The following is an 18,619-nucleotide window of genomic DNA, read 5'->3' as shown; positions in this document are numbered from 1 at the left end:
CAGTTATGGTATCCACAATAATAAATGTCAGCAGGCGCAGGCAGTTGCTTTATTAATAAGCGATGTTTACAAATCGCCACCTTAAAAAAAAAAAAAAAGTTTCAGGGGTGTCGGCATGTGATGACGTTGTGAACAGTCGCCGGAAGCGGAAGTTCCCTTCCCTTCTTTCTCTCGTTGGTGAGCCTCTCGAGCGAAGTATGGCCCCTAGCCGGTGTCGCCGGACAGGCTCCCACAAGGCACATTCCTTGGGGCGCCAATGGAAGACGAAGCGGCGGCGCCGGGATCTGGATCAGATCCACGAGGATATGCTGCCTGAGAAATCGGCCAAGCTGCTGCGCCAAGAGCCGGACCCTGACATGCCTGGGAGCGCCCAGCACTATTGCCTGCATTGCGCGTGCGTAAAGGGGAAAGGCGGGGCCGGGGTTCGGTTTGTCTCGCTACGACTTCGTTTTTGCTTACTGCGCCTGAGTAAAAAAGAAAGCCGCTTCGAGCGCGACCCTGCTCTTTTTTTAGCACAGAGATACGAGAGTTTAAAGTAGGCTTCCTCACACTCGGCCCTCCAGATGTTTTGACACTACAGTTCCCATCATCCCTGACGACTGGTTTTGCTAGCTACGGATCATGGGAGTTGTAGGCGAAAAAACATCTGGAGGGCTGAGTTTGAAGAATCCTGCATTAGGAGCTTAACTGATGTATCCCTTAATTGGTTAAAATGAAAGGGGCTATTTGTTCCTGGGAGGGAGCACATGTTGCTGGATCCCGCACTCCTAACTGGGCAGAATCAGGGCAGTTTCTTCTGCATTGCCAAGAAAAGTGGACAAGTTTAGAGCTTTGCTAGAAACTGAAATATGAAAGCTAGGAGCTAAATGGCACCTTAATAACAGGAATACAAAGCTGAAAATGAATGAACTGCAGCTAAAATATTATGTTCATTTTTCACAAGATCTAGTTCTTCCCCTGCTCACCCTCCTAATATTCATAAAAGGGTCTCTTTTCCAGTCTTCAGAGAGTAGCTGGAAGTAGGGAGGCAGAAAAAGGTCCTCCTTTCCTTCCACTCTGCAGTTTTAATTTGAAATCCTAGGCGCAGTACTGCGTCCAGAGCTCAGAAACTGCTTGCACTAATGAAATTCCCTGTCGCAAAATGAACCTAGAACAATGGGAGTTTCGAACACTGGTTTAGAGGGTTGAGGTGATGTGAAATGACATGAAAGCTCAGCCTGCAGTTCTGATGTCCATTTTCATGCATTCAAATATTTGCTTGGTGCCGTTGCAATAGGCACAGATAAATGTAGGTCAACAAAATGATTTCTGGGAATGAACTTTCTGTTTTTCAATAGGCATCAACCAGCTTAACTTTTTTTCCTTTTTCTCCCTCAACAGGCGATACTTCGTTGATTTAAAAAGCATGAAGGATCACTTCAGATCTAAGGTTCACAAAAAGAGGTAATATGAATTCAGTGTATTATACAGAATAGCCTTTTTCTCTAGGGAATTAACACCTGTAGACACATAGGCTTGCCTAAGCACCCTGCTCTCTTAACCTTCCAGCGTTCTGGAAAAGCACTTCACTAATTTTATGTACGTTGCCTGGGTGCTGTCTGGTTAATATATGTTTGTTATAAAATAAGTGAAAAAGATGGCAGTGGGGGCCCTCTTGGCAGCTGTGCTACTCTCAGAAGTTTGGGGTGGGATTTCCTCTTTGTAGAGATGTGTCTGGCACCTTCACAACATAGTTTTTTGTGTACTTCTCTCTTCCCTAACCTTTAGCCTGTGATACATATTTTAAGGACCCACAGAAGAGGAAAGGAACCAGAGTTAGTGTTGTGTGCAAACCAGGATTGATGGATTGTTCTTCTGAAAACTGTTAACTCATTTTAGCATGTCTGTTTCCTGGGAGAGTCACCTGAAAAAAAACCAACAATGACAAAATACTGTATTTTTCGTTCTATTGGACGCACCAGACCACAGGACGCACCTAGTTTTTAGAGGTGCCCTAGCTTCCTCTTTAGCCTTGTGCAGCCTCCCGCGGCTGGAGAGGTTGCGCAAGGCTTTTCTAGAGGAGGGAGAAGGGACTGACTGGCCGCGTCAGTCCCTTCTCCCTCCTGGGGAAAAGCTCGCAAGAGCCGTGCGAAGTTTGTGCGTGGCTCTTGGGGGCTTTTCCTGCCTGCCTCCCCCCTGCATTTGCTCCATAGGACGCACAGACTTTTCCCCTTAGTTTTTAAGATGGGAAAAGTGCGTCCTATGGAGCGAAAAATACGGTACTGATTTGATTTTACATTTGACTGATATCATATGGTATCCATTCTAGATGTCCAGTTTGACTTGCAATGTATTCATTATGTTGCTAATTAATTTTATGAAATAAGTACATGTCTTGAAATGGGAAAGAATACAGTGGAACAGTTTCCATCTCGGTGCATCAGTGGATCCTCCTTGACTTATAGCGCTGCCATCTAAATGGCTCTTAACCATGCAGTTGGTAGAATATGGGCTGTAGCCAGTGCTAGTTAAAATTAATGAATGTGACTAACTTAGGTCCATGAATTTAAATGGGTCTACTTTGAGTAGTAGGGGATGTGGGTGGCGCTGTGGTCTAAACCACTGAGTCAAGGGCTTGTCGATCGGAAGGTCGGCAGTTCGAATCCCCACGACAGGGTGAGCTCCTGTTGCTCAGTCCCAGCTCCTGCCAACCTAGCAGTTCAAAAGCGCGTCAAAGTGCAAGTAGATAAATAGGTACCACTCCAGCGGGAAGGTAAACAGCGTTTCCGTTCGCTGCTCTAGTTTCACCAGAAGCGGCTTAGTCATGCTGGCCACACCACCAGGAAAAACTGTTTGCGGACAAACGTCGGCTCCCTCAGCCGTTTAAAGCGAGATGAGCGCCACAACCACAACAGTCATTCGTGACTGGACTTAACTGTCAGGGGTCCTTTACCTTTTTTTACTTTGAGTAGTACTAGCACTGGATGCAACTGTAAGGAGAAAAGTAGTGGAAATTGGCTTTATTAAGACTTAAGTAAATCAGTTTAATCAGCTTCGGGGTGGGAGGTGGAGCGCCAAAGTTTGCAAGCTCATTTGACTTAAGTTGATTTTATTTGCTTTGTAGACTGAAGCAGCTGAGTGAGGAGCCGTACACACAGGAGGAAGCAGAGAGAGCAGCTGGAATGGGGTCCTATATACCTCCTAAGAAAGTCGAAGTCCACACACAACCATTGGACGAGATGGAGGAATCTGGCTGAGAGACGTGGAGCCCATCTGAAAATTCTGTAGATAACTTGAGACCGGGGGGGGGGGGTGATTTGGCATGTGACATGGGACTTCAACCACAACTATTTCATGGTAGTAGAACTGGGGCATAAAATGGCTTCAGTGGACATAAGTGTCGCTTTTATTTTTTGTGACGGAACCAGCACTCTTATCCTGTCCTTTTGGCAGAAGATGGAGTTCATCTGGAGGTCTGGGAGCGGATGAGCAGACCTCCTCACTGTCCTATTGACCTGCTTATGTAACTAATTGCGTCTCTTATAGCGGCTCATGTTTGTAAGCCGTGACTGTGGATTTTTAGCATTCTGCTCTGAATGTGACCTTTCTCCAGCTTCCAAATGAGTCCCTTTTAATAAATGAGCTGGCAAGCTGCTGGGCTGACGCTGGGCCTTGTGCTTCGCTTGATTTGATTGAATGCTCTAAAGTAGACTTTCAAGGGCCTGGAAGAAGAAGAGCAGCAGATGACACACAGAAACCATTCAGTTTGCAAGACTTACTTGAGGAACAATTGCTTTGGGTTCCGTGTTCAGAACAACTAACTTTGCTTAGAGCTCTCCATTCATCCATTAAGTGTGCATTGGTGGGTTAAGAGAAATCTTGCCAGACTTTAGCGTCTCTTATTGTGAGTGCAGCCAGATATTTAGAATGGGATGAGGTATTCTTGTGCGGGAGAACAGGTGGAAGAGAGAACAAGCCATGTTCTTGCATGTGCCCTCCTCACCTCTTCCCTCCTCATCGCATGCCTGGTTTTGTTGCTTCTGCCCTGGGCAGATGGGGCTTGTCCACCTGGGAAGGTAGCTCATCCAGGAGAAGGAAAACTCTGATCCTAAACCTCCGCTGCCTTGCGGGAAATCTTCGGGAGAAGAAAAGGCTAAAGAGTCAACCCTACACAAATCTGGAGCGGAGTCCCTAAGAAGGTTGGATGGTGCCTTGTACGCCTCCTTCCAGCAGGTCCTGCAGCCAAGCTGGTGCCCAAATGTATTACTCTGCTTTCATTTGGACCACATCAGTGGGCAGAGAGGGGGGTCTTGTCCCAAGACCTCCATACACACAGCCCAGGCTTGCACCCCAGGGAGGTCACTTCAGTGATGCTAATGTGTTGGGTTGAAATAAGCGACAGACGAGTAGCAAGTGTCATCTGGGAAGCATCCCCCGAGCAAGTCTCGGGGAGTCCCTTTTGTTGAATATTACAGCATTGCCACGTATGTGCTTATTGCTGATTGGTTAACACAAGTACAAAGCAAAGGCTACATATAGGCATTAATCACCAATAGATTAAAGGCTGGGAAAGGGAGCACAGAACTAGACAGGCATGAAAACCTCCTAATTAAATTATAACTAGTGATTGATATAGCAAGACTTAAACAATTACATTCTGATAGATGTGGTCAACTATGCATTAAGAACAGGTCAGAGTATAATGTTTTCATGAACTCAATATGAACTGAACAATCTGGGATGATGAGGGAATGTCTTAGTATTAGAACGGTTTGTGCAGCATGTGCAGAAGAAAAGCTTAGAAGCAAAACTTCCCATCATGCCACAGTCACGTGCAGAAGCAAGGCTTCCCTTCACTAATGCATAAGTTTGACTTGACGCCCGCAGGCACCCTCTGTTGTCTCTCAAGACAGACGGATGCCCACACCAACAACCTTTGCTTGTTTCGATGAAAGGGAGCAATTCACACAGCACATAGTATAGCTTTGGACTTGCTCCCACAGGATGGTTGGTTGGTTGGTTGGTTGGTTAGTTAGGAAAAAAATATATACCACTGGATTGTAAGGGGGGAACCCTCAAAGTGGTTTACAAAAAAGAAAAACAACAACAAAATTATCAATAAAAACTCTTTAAAAAACCACAAGTGGAAACATTTAAAACATAGTAAAAATCAGTGATAATCTAAAAACAGATTAAAACACCTGTCAGCATTCTACATGTCTGGGTAGGCTTGCCTAAACAAAAATGTTTTTAGCAGGCTCTGCAAAGAGAACAGTGAAGGCAGCTGCCTGATGTCAACAGACGGAGAGTTCCAAAGTGTGGGCCCTGCAAACATTTAAATAGGTAGTTGTGTAACATTATCAGTTGATAATTGTTTACAAATGGTCTGCTTGCTCACAACATGGAATATTACATTGCAAGGTCTGGATGTGTTTGTGGGGTTTTTTAAAAACCTTTTTCGGTATTTAGGTGGTTGAATGAGATACTGCAAATGTACATCTCATTTAGGTAAGCATGGAACTGTGTACCAGGTTCAGATTTCTGGGCTGTATGGAAGTAATTGAATCATTTTGGGTTACACTGTGGTGTATGCTACATGCCGACTTTCTAGGCCATATGGAAGTATCATTAAACGTAAAACTGCTGTGATTGAGTGAGTTAGGCCCTAACATCTTGTATACGCCGTGTGCCTTGTCATGCCTGTTGAATCAAGATATTGCTAGCCCTTTTAGACCCTGGAAATAATGGGAGAGGATCCTGCGGCCCTCCAAACATTTTTGGACATTTCTGTTTGCATCATCCCCGACCCTTGGCCTTAGGGCTGATGGGAACTGGGGCCCAACAACACCTGACGAGCCAAAGGTTTCCCACCCCTGCTATAAATGGTTGGCATCCTAGGAGCAGAAATAAATCCTTTGCCACAGCCATTCGTGCATATTGCTGCAACGCGTTTAGCTGTTGACATCTGCTGAAACAAGCACATCATTTGCTGTGGATCAGCAGAGATTAAGCCTCTATACAAAAAGGCTTTTGGAAGAAGAGGGAGGGATGCTTTTAATCGCCACTACTGCCTCTCCCTTAGCTATTTAGGGGGGACACAGAGTCAAGAACTATTCTAACCTTTGTTTATGGCTCTGATCATGGAATCTGTTGCAAGTCTCTAAACTATGATAATCTGTGTTGTTTGTTTTTAACGGGTGAGGGGTGTGACTTGGGAGGGGCGTTGCCTGCACAGGGTCCCAAGGAGCACATAGAGAGGTCTGAAGGTTCACATTTGACCCCTGGGGTTTCCCCACCCTTGCTTAAGGAAAGACTGGCTTTGGTCATGTAGCAAACAGCTGCTCCCAGGGTGCAAAAATGACACAGGCAACATTCTTTAAAACAGAGATTTATTGTACACAGTGCAACACGTTTATTCCTAGCATTGTTGGTATGAGACAGATGAATCGGTTAGTGTGGTGTTTGAGATCTAGCTGCCTTAGCAAGAGCCTAATCCAGAGAGAACAAGGGCAGATTTTGGTGTTGAAGATTTAACGGGGGCCATAGCTGAGTGGCAGAGCTTTGTATGCAGGGGTCAAGCCCTGGTATCTTTAGCTTAAGGAGCAGTGGATAGCAGGTGATGAGAAAGGCCTCTGCCTGAGATTCTGGAGGGCCTCTGCCTGCCAAAGTAGACAATACTGGGCAAATACAAAAACCACTCTGATCTGGTAAACGGCAGATTCTCGTGTTCTGTGGGTAAATTGGTCTGAAACTCCTTGAAGAAGGCAACAATTATTTTCCTGTAAGAGGTGAAAGATTCACCTGCCTCGCCTTTGCACCCTTTGAAACTCCTCGCCAACCCCAAATCATGGGTGCACTTTTTAAAACGGAAGGCTGAGCGCCTTTAAAAATCCCCCTCTCCTTAATTGCTCATGGGAAGGCATGATGTAGGTCACGGCTGTCTGGCCACATATTCCGTTACGTAACGGGCAGTCTGCAGTTCCTTTTGGTTTTCCCATGATGCACTGCTTTGGCCAAGTCAAGTGGGAGGGAGCAGACAGCGAATGCGCTCGTTCAACCGTCTGTAATACATTCGCTTGCCTTTTAATGCAGTGCATTATGCTGATCTGACTTTTTCTCCCTGCCCCTCTGCATACTGTGCCTGGCCCTCCAGGAATAAACCCCTTTTCTTTGGGAATTGTGTAAGACTTCGATCTTAGTCTATAAAAGACCCACCTTTAAACCTCCATCTGTAACAAAGGATCCATATTTAATTTCTTACTGTAGATCTATGTCGTCTTTCTCCCTCTTTCCTATTCTCTCAAAACAAGTGTGAGAGATCTTTTTTGACCCATGGGCCACATTCTCTCCTGGGCAAGCTCCCGAGGGCCACATGCTGGTGGTGGGCCGGGCTGGAGGCAGAAGTGGGCAGAGCAACAAATGCAAATTTTAACTTTTGTACAGTATCTGCACACACCCCTCTACATCTTCCATCCGGACAAGTGAGAGGCTTCATCAGATTTCTAGGGCACAATCCGGGGTGTAAAGCAGGGCCAGGGAGGGGTGTAGCCTGGGGAGAGTTCAGAGGGCCAGACATTTGGCCTCTGAGCTGAAGGTTCCTTGTCTTAACCACTGCTCCAGCCCCTTTAGGTCAGGCTGGTACCCATGTGAGGGTCCTAGCACTGCACTGAAGATCAGTGCTGTAAGGCAGATGCAGGGAACATCTGGTCCTCCAGGTGTTGCTGAACAACAGCCATTGGCCATGCTTGCTGGGGCTGGTGGAGTTGCACTTCAGCAGCATTTAGAGGTCCAAAAGCTTCGCCATAACTGCTTTAAGGCAGCAACTGGCAGGAGTGTGCATGTCACTCTAGCAGCTTAGGATGATGCTAAGAGGAGGACCTGCATACTCTGCCATGACAGGGTGGCTTCTGACTTCACAAACTGAGCAGCTGAGTTGTTGATACTGGCAATTTCCCCTTTTCTCCGTTGGGCTATATCACTTAATGTATGTCGTCTTTCAGGTGGTTCATAAAACAAGTGGGGTGGCCTTTGTGTTTAGCAGGGAGCTTCTGGGCTACAGGATCAACCCTGCTGACGGGTGGGCAGGTGACACCAGCTCAACTGCCACCATGTGTGGCTGTTAATCCCCTGTGAAGAAAAGACCCAACTCTATTACAGTGTCAAATAATAATAATAATTCCCTGCTGCATCCCCTGGAGGGCAACCTTAAGATGCCCAGGCAGAAAGCTTCCTGTGACAAGCTAAGGCAATATTGGACCCAACCAATGAGGTTAGCTCTTCAGCTTCCTTCCTGCGTGGCCATCCTGGTTTAAATCCATTTCTGGGCTTTGAATGAGGATCAGATCCAGGGGTGAATTGGGGCAGAGGAATGCAACCCTGGTAGTGGCCCCCTGAAACTAGAATGAAGCAAGTTGGGCAATAGCTGAGTTGACCAGGAGGATCCAGGAGGAGAGAATGGAACTGGCATGGCCGGAAGGGGCACTAGCGACACACTGTCTGTGAAAGAACAAGGAAAGTTGGCGCTGAGTTTTCTAATGTGAGCCACCCAGCCGGCGCATGCACAGGATACCTAAAGGATGCTGCTTGTGCTGCAGAGTGCGTGCCAGGGTCTCTCTCCAACCTTGTTTCTTTTCTGTGCGTTCCTGGAATCCTCTTTGGCCCGTGCAGCTGCCGCTTGGCAGCCCAAGCGTCAAGGTTCCGGATTTGGTTTGGTCTCTTCACTCATTTGCCGGGCGCTGTAATAGGAGAGGCTTAATCCCATAATGGCCAGCAGTAAAGCCAGGTGATTCAGCAGCCGGTCTTGAGGTTCCGACTCCAGTCCACTGGCCAGTTGCATCTGTAGGGATGGAAAAGTTGAGGTGTAAACCTTTAGAACTGGGTTGGAGAACCACCTTATACAGAGTCCAAGTCACTTGACCCATCCTGACTGGCAGTGGCTCTCCAGGGTTGTTGGGCATCAAAAGCGGTGCCCTCAGGTCTGCTTGCAGGCTTCCTGTTGCCATCTGGTCGGCCACCGTAAGAACAGGATACTGAACTAGGCGAACCTTTGATCTCATCTAGCAGGGCTCTTCCAATGCTGCAGGACTCCCAGCTTCCTTCAGCATGACCAGTAATCAGGGATGATGGGAAATGTAGTCACCATTTTTAGAGCCATGGGTTCCCCATCGCTGCCTTAGAATGTCAAAAGCAAACCGGGCATTTGTGTAGTGCAAATCGGTCAAATTCATACTATGAATTATACCCCAACACCAAAATACAATGCTGTATTGCAAATTACACTTTTAGGCAGCGGGAGAGAGGTTTTTCAGTTTATTTTTGTTTTTGTTTTAACCCTCTATCTTTTTAAAATGATTGATGATAATAATTTGTTATTGATACCCCGCCCATCTGGCCGGGCCTCCCCAGCCACTCTGGGCAGCTCCCAACAGAATATTGAAAACACAATAAAACATCAAACATTAAAAACTTCCCTAAACAGGGCTGCCTTCAGATGTTTTCTAAAAGTCAGGTACAGTAGTTGTTTATTTCCTTGACATCTGATGGGAGAAACCGTTCCAGTAGCTAACAATTGCTAAATCCCTTTCCAAGAACGAGCCTTTCTTTGTTTACTTTTACACTGTGTTTTGGCAAACTAGACCATACCTTCTGCATTGCGCACCATTGGTTTAGACTTAAGACACACCCTCTCTCAACATCCTAGCAAACGGGGAACTTTGCTGAAGAGTTTGCCTCAGGGATTGTCATCTTGGTTAGTTGTACATCATTAACTTTGAAGTAGCTGATATTACACAGGCTGCTGGAGCAATTCTGTGTTAATTAAGTGATTAGAGCTGTTTCCGTATATGACACTCAGGGGAGAAACAGGGTTGCCTGTTTAATTTTGCAATGGACCTTGCCTGCAGGTCATGCAAATCAGCCATGCTTGCCAGCCAGGTAGGTGGTGGAGGAGAGTGCACACAGATTGTGAGCTCATGCGCCTGTGCACTACAGCCAAGAACCAGAAATTTACAGCATGATCCTTTATAGGTCTATCCGAAAGCAAGCTTATTCCTAGGGGAGTGGGTACAGGTTTGCAACCTTAATTTCTAGAAACCTGACAGAGGGAGGCAGAGATGAAATCTGAAAGCTGCCTGGCATGTTTGGCAGAGAGGTGGTGGTAGTGTGAGGTTTTTGTGTGTGTGTTTGTACTAATAACGTTTTAAAAAGGTATTCCCAGCAGTTCCCCAAATGTCTGTCGTGTACCAGGGACAGGTACCAAGTGTAGGATTAGCCAGTGGATCTATTCTTTTTTGATGATGCTGAAAATCCCATTTGGGTACCCTAGAGTATGGTTAAACTAAGTGCAGTCTCCAGCGCTGCAGGGCTTTGCACGAACCAGCCAGCATCTCCTCACGTGGCTCCGCCACACACAGCATCCTCCCCTCTCCTCCCCTGCCCAGAAACACACAGCTCTGTTCGGCAGGCAGTGTGATCTAAGAGATGCATGTTGCTAGCCAGCTCTTGTTCACGTGAGCTTGGAGTGTTAAACTGACAACCTGGTTTGAAGGCAGCTGTGCAGGTGTTAAGTTAATATTCATATTAACTTAATAAGAGTGCAAAGTTAATATTCAGGCTTTTAAAAAAATCTATGGAAGCTGGATGTCAGAAGATGTGCAAGTGGGATTTAGGCTAAGGAAGGCCAATTTCTTAATGGGGGTGGAGAATAATGCTGCTTCCCCATTCACCCACCCCATGTAGGAAGCCACCTTACACTGTTTCAAATCACTGGTCCATCTAGATCAGTATTGCCCACACTAACTGGCAGCATCTCTCCAGGATTTCAGACGGGGTCTTTCCCAGGCCTACCTGGGGGTCAAACCTGGGACCTTCAGCAGGCAAGTCATGCACTCAACTGCTGAGCTAGTGCCCCCTCCCCTAAACAGACTCAGAGTTGGTCCACCTAGCTGTGCCTTGTCTGTAGTGGATTTCAAACAACAATCTTTCCCAGTCCTGCCTGGACACACCAGGGATCAAGCCTGGGACCTTCTGCTTGAAAAACAAATGTTCTGTGGCTGAGCTATGGCTCTTACCTCTTTTGTTCCCCAAGGAAAAGTAGCTGGGAGATAGCGGGTTTTGTACAATAAAACAGAACAGCCAGAGGTGATAAGGTTAAACAAGGTGTTCCCCAGCTCAAAGTGGCAGCAGCCTATGGTCACTTTTTGTCAGCTGCAAAACTAAAATGATCCTCACTGTTGATACGTATCTGTTGCTGTGAAACAAGTTCCATCGCAATCAATGAATTTCTGGTTAAGACACAGCTGAGACCTAGCTCGGAGAGCTGCAACCCTTCTAACTGCATCTTTACGTCAAAGTAAGCCCCACTGAGCTTCGGTGTTAAGTGTTCCTTGGCTACTCAGTGGATGGATCATGGAAAGTTCTCAGTGAATGCATCAACTGAAAAACTCAAGGCTCTCCAAAGGTTTAGTTGTGGCACAGGCACACCTTGAAATTGCTAGGAACTGGAAAGTGGTGAAACCACTTATCAACAAGAACTTGGCTTGATAGAATCTGGCACTTGGCACTTGGTGAAAAGATGACCCAAGAGTGCAAACAGGTGTGGGACAGGGTTAGCATTAACTGACAAACCATGGTTGCTAGCCATCTATGCCCTCCTAAATGTTGTTGAACTCCGGATCCCATCAACTCCAATCAACATGGCCAATGGTCAGAAATGATGGGAGCTGTAATCCAGCAACAGCTCAACAGCTGCAAGGCCACAGGTTCTCCACCTGAAATCTAAAGAGTTTCCCATTATTATTATTATTACTACTACTACTATTATTACTACTATTATTATTAGCCCACCTTTCACCTTAAGGACCCAGGGAAGGTTACATCAATTTAAAACACAACATTAATAAAATAATTGAAACTTAAAATCACAAAATACAATCACAAAAAATAGGGTGGGTCCTGCAAATATACATCACAGGTGTCAAAAGGGCAGGGTAACAATTCATTCAGAGTCTAAAATTACCTAACCACACTACTGAATACACTACTTTGGAACTGATTCTGCTCAAGATCACAGACTTTAAAATATTCTAACACTCCACAAGGTAAGAAGTATTGAGCTTACTTGTAGGAGGCGGAAGTACCCTGGGGTTAAACACTTTAGACGGAAGATCATAGCCCAGAGCAAGTGAGAGAGAAGATAGGTTGCTGTCACCTTTCCCCCCTCTGATTCCTCCCTCGCAGCTTTGTACAGTTATTTTAAGTTGATTCAGGCTGTGGGAGGAAGGGGAAAGAGCTCGTTAGAACATGGTGACCAAGAACAGAAGGAGGAAGAAGAGGAGGAGGTTGCAGCAAACACCGACTGAAATTTTGTAGTGGAACTGTCTATAGATCTTGTCTACAGGTAGCCCAGTTGGCAATCAATGAATTATCTTTGTGGAGTGCCCACCATTGCTAAGGGCTAACTGCACGGACTGTTTCAGAGTTAAGTAAATACAAGTCACATTTCAGCCACATCAGTCGCCTACTGCAGGGCAACTCCCTGGGTCACAGCGGTGCACGGTGGAACATCGTCCTACATTCCCCCATTGCTCCCAACCATCTTCCCCATTCTTCAGCCTGCCCTGTTCCCATCCTGTTCATTTTTTACTCAGACGCAAGGGTGATATTCATAAGTATTCATCCCACCACTCACCAGCTTCTGGATCCCGTTCCTTGTGTGTCGCGTTCCAGCAGTACAGTCGGGCAAGTGTGTTATGGGAGCGCTTAAATATTGCCCTCCTCCCATCGCTGCCCGATGACGATCCCTTCCGCAGCCAGCCTCAGGAGCAGCTGTCACAAGAGATCAGTGCCTGCTGCTCTGCCGACCGCACGCTATCCACGTGTGAAGAGGAGTCGGCTTTGGTTGCGGAAAGAAAACTTGTGAGGGCTTTGTGCTGCTCGCACCATCCAAGGGGAACCAAGTTCTACCCCGATGCAGCAAAAATTTCAAAGCTGGCCTTTCCTCTTCTAATTTTATTATTTTCAAAATCATGTGCATATATGTCTGAGAAACAAAGATAACCCAACAAACCCAATGGAGTTTTCCCTGGAGAACCCCCTAAAGTACATTATGGAAGTCAGCATTCCCATACATACACCAGGATTTATAACAGTATACAACTGTAAAACATGCTCTTATGGGATCTACAAGTTAGTAGAAACCTTTGGGACTGGTCTTTGGTTTTCCAGACAAAATAAAGCTCTGCCATTCTCCAGGAAAGATGTCTTTGTGCTTCGTTCCTCTTGCCAGTCTCAGCTGGTGCGGCTACAATACTACAGTGGTACCTTGGGTTAAGAACTTAATTCGTTCCGGAGGTCCGTTCTTAACCTGAAACTGTTCTTAACCTGAGACACCACTTTAGCTAATGGGGCTCCCGCTGCTGCCACGCAATTTCTGTTCTCATCCTGAAGCGAAGTTCTGAACCCGAGGTACTATTTATGGGTTAGCGGAGTCTGAAACCTGAAGCGTCTGTAACTCAAGGTACCACTGTATTCCATAATGGCAATACGCCTTATGCCAAGTATTCAAAGTTTGCATCTTTTAAGTCTTTCCAAAATGCGGCTATAACTATACAACACAGACTTTTGTACCTGTAGGCCTTACCAACAAAGAGTGCTTTCACAAGGTTGCCACCTAAAGCAGATGCATTGTGGGAAAGGTCAGTGAGTGTAAAGATGGGGAGGTGATCTAAAGATGCATCCATCATCCTCTGAAATGTATTTTTTCCATTCCAACTTTTTAAAAACTGAATATAAAAGCATAAAAAGAGCCTTACAGAATCAGGCCAAAGGCTCGTTTAGACTAGCATCTTGTTCTCACAGTGACCAACCAAATGCCTATGGGAAGATGTTCCTTCAGGTATTGCGGTCCTGAGCTGTTTAAGGCTTTATACTGTAGGTCAAAACCAGCACTTTGAACAGCGCTGGGTTTAGGGTGGGTATGGGCAGTTCCCCTGCACAGGACATCGTGCCAAGGAGCGCAAAACAACAACAACAACAACAACAACCTACACTTATACAGGTACCTGCTGAGAAGATCCATAAAAAAGCAACTGTACCAAAAGAAATTGTTGTGAAAGTAAGAAATATGGGAAGGGGTGTCATAATCATATTACCAGAGTCTGTCTGGAAACTAATTGGAAGCCAGTGCAGTCAGGTCAAGATCCGTGCAATATGTTCCTAATGCCTTGCCCCAGTGAGTAACCTAACTACCGAATTCTGCACCAGCCGAAGTTTCTGAACCATCTGTAAAGGCAGCCCTACATATAACGTGAGGCAGTAATGTAACCTAGAGACTGCCAGGCATAGACAAAAAGTGATGAATGTTCCTGTCCTGTCCATAACTACCCCCCTTCAAAAAAATGCAGAATTTTATAAGGTGATTCAATTGTGGAACCTATTCGTTGCAAGTGGCATGAGTTTTGGAGTGATAGTTCATCAGCATCAAATATTTAGCCAGTTATGCCTAGGCCCTACACTGTGAAATATTTTGAAACAACTCCAGTCTACACACAGAGAGGAAACCCACCAGCTCCAATCAATGGACCAGCTGCAGATTACTTCGAGCCATACAGTTGTCTGAAATAAATCACTGGCGATTATCTTGATGCTCTGCTTCCTGTTAATCTGCTGGCCCCTGGTCATCTTCCCCAGATAAGGTGGGGCAAAAGATAATTACTGTGGAATGATCTTGGAAGCACGGAGACAACATCTGCCTTCTGTTATATTTACCCCCACTTCTCTGGGCAGTGAGCAGCCCAGGGTAGCAGCGATAGTGTTTAACTGTCTTTGAACGAGAGCTCTGAGGCAAGCTCTGGTCTCTTGGCAATATTTGTTTCCTGCATCAATGTATAAGCAGAAGGCACTGAAAGTGATCCCTAAAACAGGCTGCAGATCTGCCAGCCCCACATCAAATTTGACTGATTGGACGCTAGTCTATCAGGGCAAATGGGGCACTTCCCCACTGACCTGTCAGCCCTTAGCCAGCACCCACCTGTTATGTCTTCTTAAAACCAGTCTAGAAGGTGCCCATTGCTTGCCTTAGATGCAGTGTTGTCCTTGTAGAACTCAGCAAAGAAGAGGATAAGGGAAAAACTAGAAGTAGCTGGCTCTGCCTGTCACTGGCTCTGGCTCCACCTAATGTTTGTCTCCTTGCCTTCTACCCTGCCAGCACTAATAGGCACTAGCCATCACTGCCTGATGCTGCTCGACTCCAATTCCTGTCAGCCTCAGCCAGAGATTGTGGGAGTTGTGATCTAACAACACCTGGTAGGTCATAGGTGCCCTTCCCCTGATTTCCTGCTCTTTGTGAAAAATTCCAGGGCTGTTTGCAAAATGTCAAAACCAGAAAAATACAGTGTATGTGTGTGCCGTTTCTATCAGATTTTTCCAAACAGGACTATCGGTGTAGGCTGCCCCAAGGCAAATATGTGGGCAGCTTCCTGAAAGTTGACAAATGAATGCTGATAGCCGATTCTGGAGCTTTGTCTTCTTGGGACTCTAATAAGGCAAGACGGTTGTCAGAAGAGATTACTCATCCGGATACCCATCCATGCCAGTCAGGAGGAAGAGAACAAATTGGTGTGAAAACAAAGAACAATAGGCTACAGTTTGGAGAAGGACACAGAACTGAGGTTTAGGCTCAGAACTGTGGGGATGCTAGCGGTTCCCTAGAGAAGCTACGAAGGAGCACCAGGAAAAGGCTGTAGCTCAGTGGTCCCAGGTTCAATCCTAGTATCACCAGGTAGGGCTGGAAAATACTCTGTGCCTCAAACCCTGGAGAGTCTGTGCCTGTCAGTGTAGGCAGTACTGAACTACATGGACCACTGATCTGAGTCAGTATAAGGTCAGCTTCTCCTATGGATTGTTGACTGTCTCTTGGAATGTGCAAGCTTCATCTTCAGCTGTGCTCCACCTGTATATTTGTAAATAAACACAAATATTGCAGAACGCTGATGCTAAGATTGCAGCGACCTCCTGGCAAAGGAAACCAGCTCCCCCCTGGAACTTCTCGCTGTTTGCAGAACTTGGTTTTTGTGTTTCACACTGGTGTTAGCTGTGGGATTGCATTTCCCCTGCGTGGAACTGCAAGGTGGTGTGATGAACAGCAATGCTGCTCATGCAGTTTGATGTTGGAGCCCTTGCAAGAGAAGTTTGAAAAGAGTCTCAGAAGACACTTTGAATCCAATAGAGCATACAAAATTTTCTGAGAAAGGTACTTCACCTTCAGCCAGTTCACAATTCTCTGCCTTGACCTGCATTCAAAAAATTATAATAATTCAAAAAGGACCATTCTGTTTCCAAGGGATATTGATTCAGTTTGCATTTAAATTGTACACTTCCCAAAACAACATGAGAACCAAAACACAGCCATCCTTTGAAATTCACACTTATTGTATGATGCAGTTCTCCAAGCAATGCTAACAAAAATGTACATATTAAGGGGGAATGTGCCCATAATTCTTTGAGGGAAAGAATGTGCTTTGAACGTGTTCGAAGGCATACCGTATACACAGCCTTAGTGCAAAAGAAAATGTAGCAGTGTGGTCACCAACTTTTCTTTTCACTGGTCCTGCTCTGATGCTTTTAGTGGCAATAACCTGCAGAAAACAATTAAGAACATAAGAAGAGCTCTGCTGGATCAGGTCAATGACCCATCTAATCCTGAATCCTGAATCCAACCAGATGCTGATGGGAAGCTCACAAGCAGGAGCTGAGTGCAACAGCAACACTCCCCACTTGTGAGTTCCAGCACCTGGTATTCAGGGGCGTGTGCCTCTTCTGACAGTGGAGGTAGAATACAGTTGTTGTGGCTACTAGCCATTGATAGCCTGACCCTTCATGAATTTGCTAATCCTCTTGAAAGCAATCCAGCAACTCAACTTTGACACAGAAATTACTGAAGAATTATTCCATGATGTAACAGCATAGATACGTAGCTATGCATGCAGTGATGTCTTCAGTGATGAGTAGATCTCTGGCATTCTTTGTCTGCTGATTTATCTCCCTCTAGCGGTGATTAGAGCTCATCTTCACACCAGCATTGAATAGTTTGAAGATCATTATTTGATCATGTGGAGGTTTCTTTCTTTCCTTATTTTAAAATACTACTCTGTAGGCATTGCCAGCTCTGAAATTATTGCCGCAACATATTTTTGTAACCAAGGGGCGCGGGTGGCACTGTGGTCTAAACCACAGAGCATAGGGCTTGCCGATCAGAAGGTTGGTGTTTCCTGCTTGGCAGGGGGTTGGACTCAATGGCCCTTGTGGTCTATTCCAACTCTATGATTCTATGATTCCATGAAATGCAGGATATAAATGTAAACAAGTAAAAATATTCTCCCATTTTATGTGTTCAGATTTTTGTTTTTCATTTTCTGCTTTTTTATGTTGTTTGCATTGTTTCAGTTTTGCACCCAGCCCTGAAGTCTTCTGATGAAGGGCAGTTCAGGAATATTTTCAATACCATCAATCACTCATCAGGGCCTACTGGGACAATTGTAATAAATGGCACACCTCTTTGTGCAGAAAGACCCTCCGCAGCCCTTTTCTTCACTGTGTGTTTACTGAGAAGTTATATCCCTGCATATTTTCATAGAATCATAGAATCATAGAGTTGGAATAGACCACAAGGGCCATCGAGTCCAACCCCCTGCCAAGCAGGAAACACCATCAGAGCACTCCTGACATATGGTTGTCAAGCCTCTGCTTAAAGACCTCCAAAGTAGGAGACTCCACCACACTCCTTGGCAGCACATTCCACTGTCAAACAGCTCTTACTGTCAGGAAGTTCTTCCTAATGTTTAGGTAGAATCTTCTTTCTTGTAGTTTGGATCCATTGCTCCGTGTCCACTTCTCTGGAGCAGCAGAAAACAACCTTTCTCCCTCCTCTATGTGACATCCTTTTATATATTTGAACATGGCTATCATATCACCCCTTAACCTCCTCTTCTCCAGGCTAAACATGCCCAGCTCCCTTAGCCGTTCCTCATAAGGCATCGTTTCCAGGCCTTTGACCATTTTGGTTGCCCTCCTCTGGACACGTTCCAGTTTGTCAGTGTCCTTCTTGAACTGTGGTGCCCAGAACTGGACACAGTACTCCAGGTGAGGTCTGACCAGAGCAGAATACAGTGGCACTATTACTTCCCTTGATCTAGATGCTATACTCCTATTGATGTAGCCCAGAATTGCATTGGCTTTTTTAGCTGCCGCGTCATATTTTAGGTGGACTTGCCCTCCCATAAGCGTGTATAAGACTGCAGGTTTACCTTTCCAGGCAAACTTCAGAGTGATAAATGCACTGTCTGTACCTTTAAGGAAGTTAGGCAAGGCGGTGAAACTGGTTTGTGTGGCATCCTGTTGAATCAGACGCTCGAAAATGGGGAGGGAGTGTGTGACTTCTCAGCAGCCAAAAGGTTATCAGCACCCAAGGATTGGAGAATGAGAGCTTCTTTGAACGGGGGTGATCTGCCCCCTCTACCTTTCCCAATTCCCCAAAGGGGGATAGCTGGACAACATTTACTAACTGCCTTAGAGAATCCTGCGTTTTAGAGAAGGCGGGCTTTACTGCCGAGTGACACGTGGGCGGACTAACCAGAAACCCAGC

General features: G+C 45.8%; 1 protein-coding gene and 2 long non-coding RNA genes across 4 annotated transcripts in view; 2 read left to right on the top strand and 1 right to left on the bottom strand.

Moving 5' to 3' along the window:
• The window catches only part of LOC309537395, a 132,208-nt gene that overhangs the window by 72,476 nt on the left and 41,113 nt on the right, over positions 1 to 18,619 (top strand). The gene's annotated exons all lie outside the window — the stretch shown is intronic.
• Positions 158 to 3,642, top strand: ZNF593 (zinc finger protein 593). Its single transcript, XM_082232153.1, has 3 exons — positions 158 to 394; positions 1,381 to 1,443; positions 3,104 to 3,642. Exons 1-3 carry the CDS (start codon positions 198 to 200, stop codon positions 3,234 to 3,236), a joined length of 393 nt encoding a protein of 130 aa, XP_082088279.1. The 5' UTR covers positions 158 to 197; the 3' UTR covers positions 3,237 to 3,642.
• On the bottom strand, positions 5,436 to 18,459 carry LOC309537376. Of its 2 annotated transcripts, none has more exons than XR_014221842.1 (3): positions 18,324 to 18,459; positions 12,098 to 12,246; positions 5,436 to 8,815 (listed from the first exon to the last, which is right to left on the bottom strand). It is a non-coding gene; the product is annotated as an uncharacterized lncRNA (long non-coding RNA). The 2 variants fall into 2 exon arrangements; XR_014221843.1 differs by lacking the exon at positions 18,324 to 18,459 and adding an exon at positions 12,668 to 13,349.

This window comes from Podarcis vaucheri (genome assembly GCF_965113315.1).
Source record: "Podarcis vaucheri genome assembly, chromosome: 7".
Classification (NCBI taxonomy): Eukaryota; Metazoa; Chordata; class Lepidosauria; order Squamata; family Lacertidae; genus Podarcis; species Podarcis vaucheri.
This window is presented reverse-complemented; position numbering and strand designations above follow the sequence as displayed.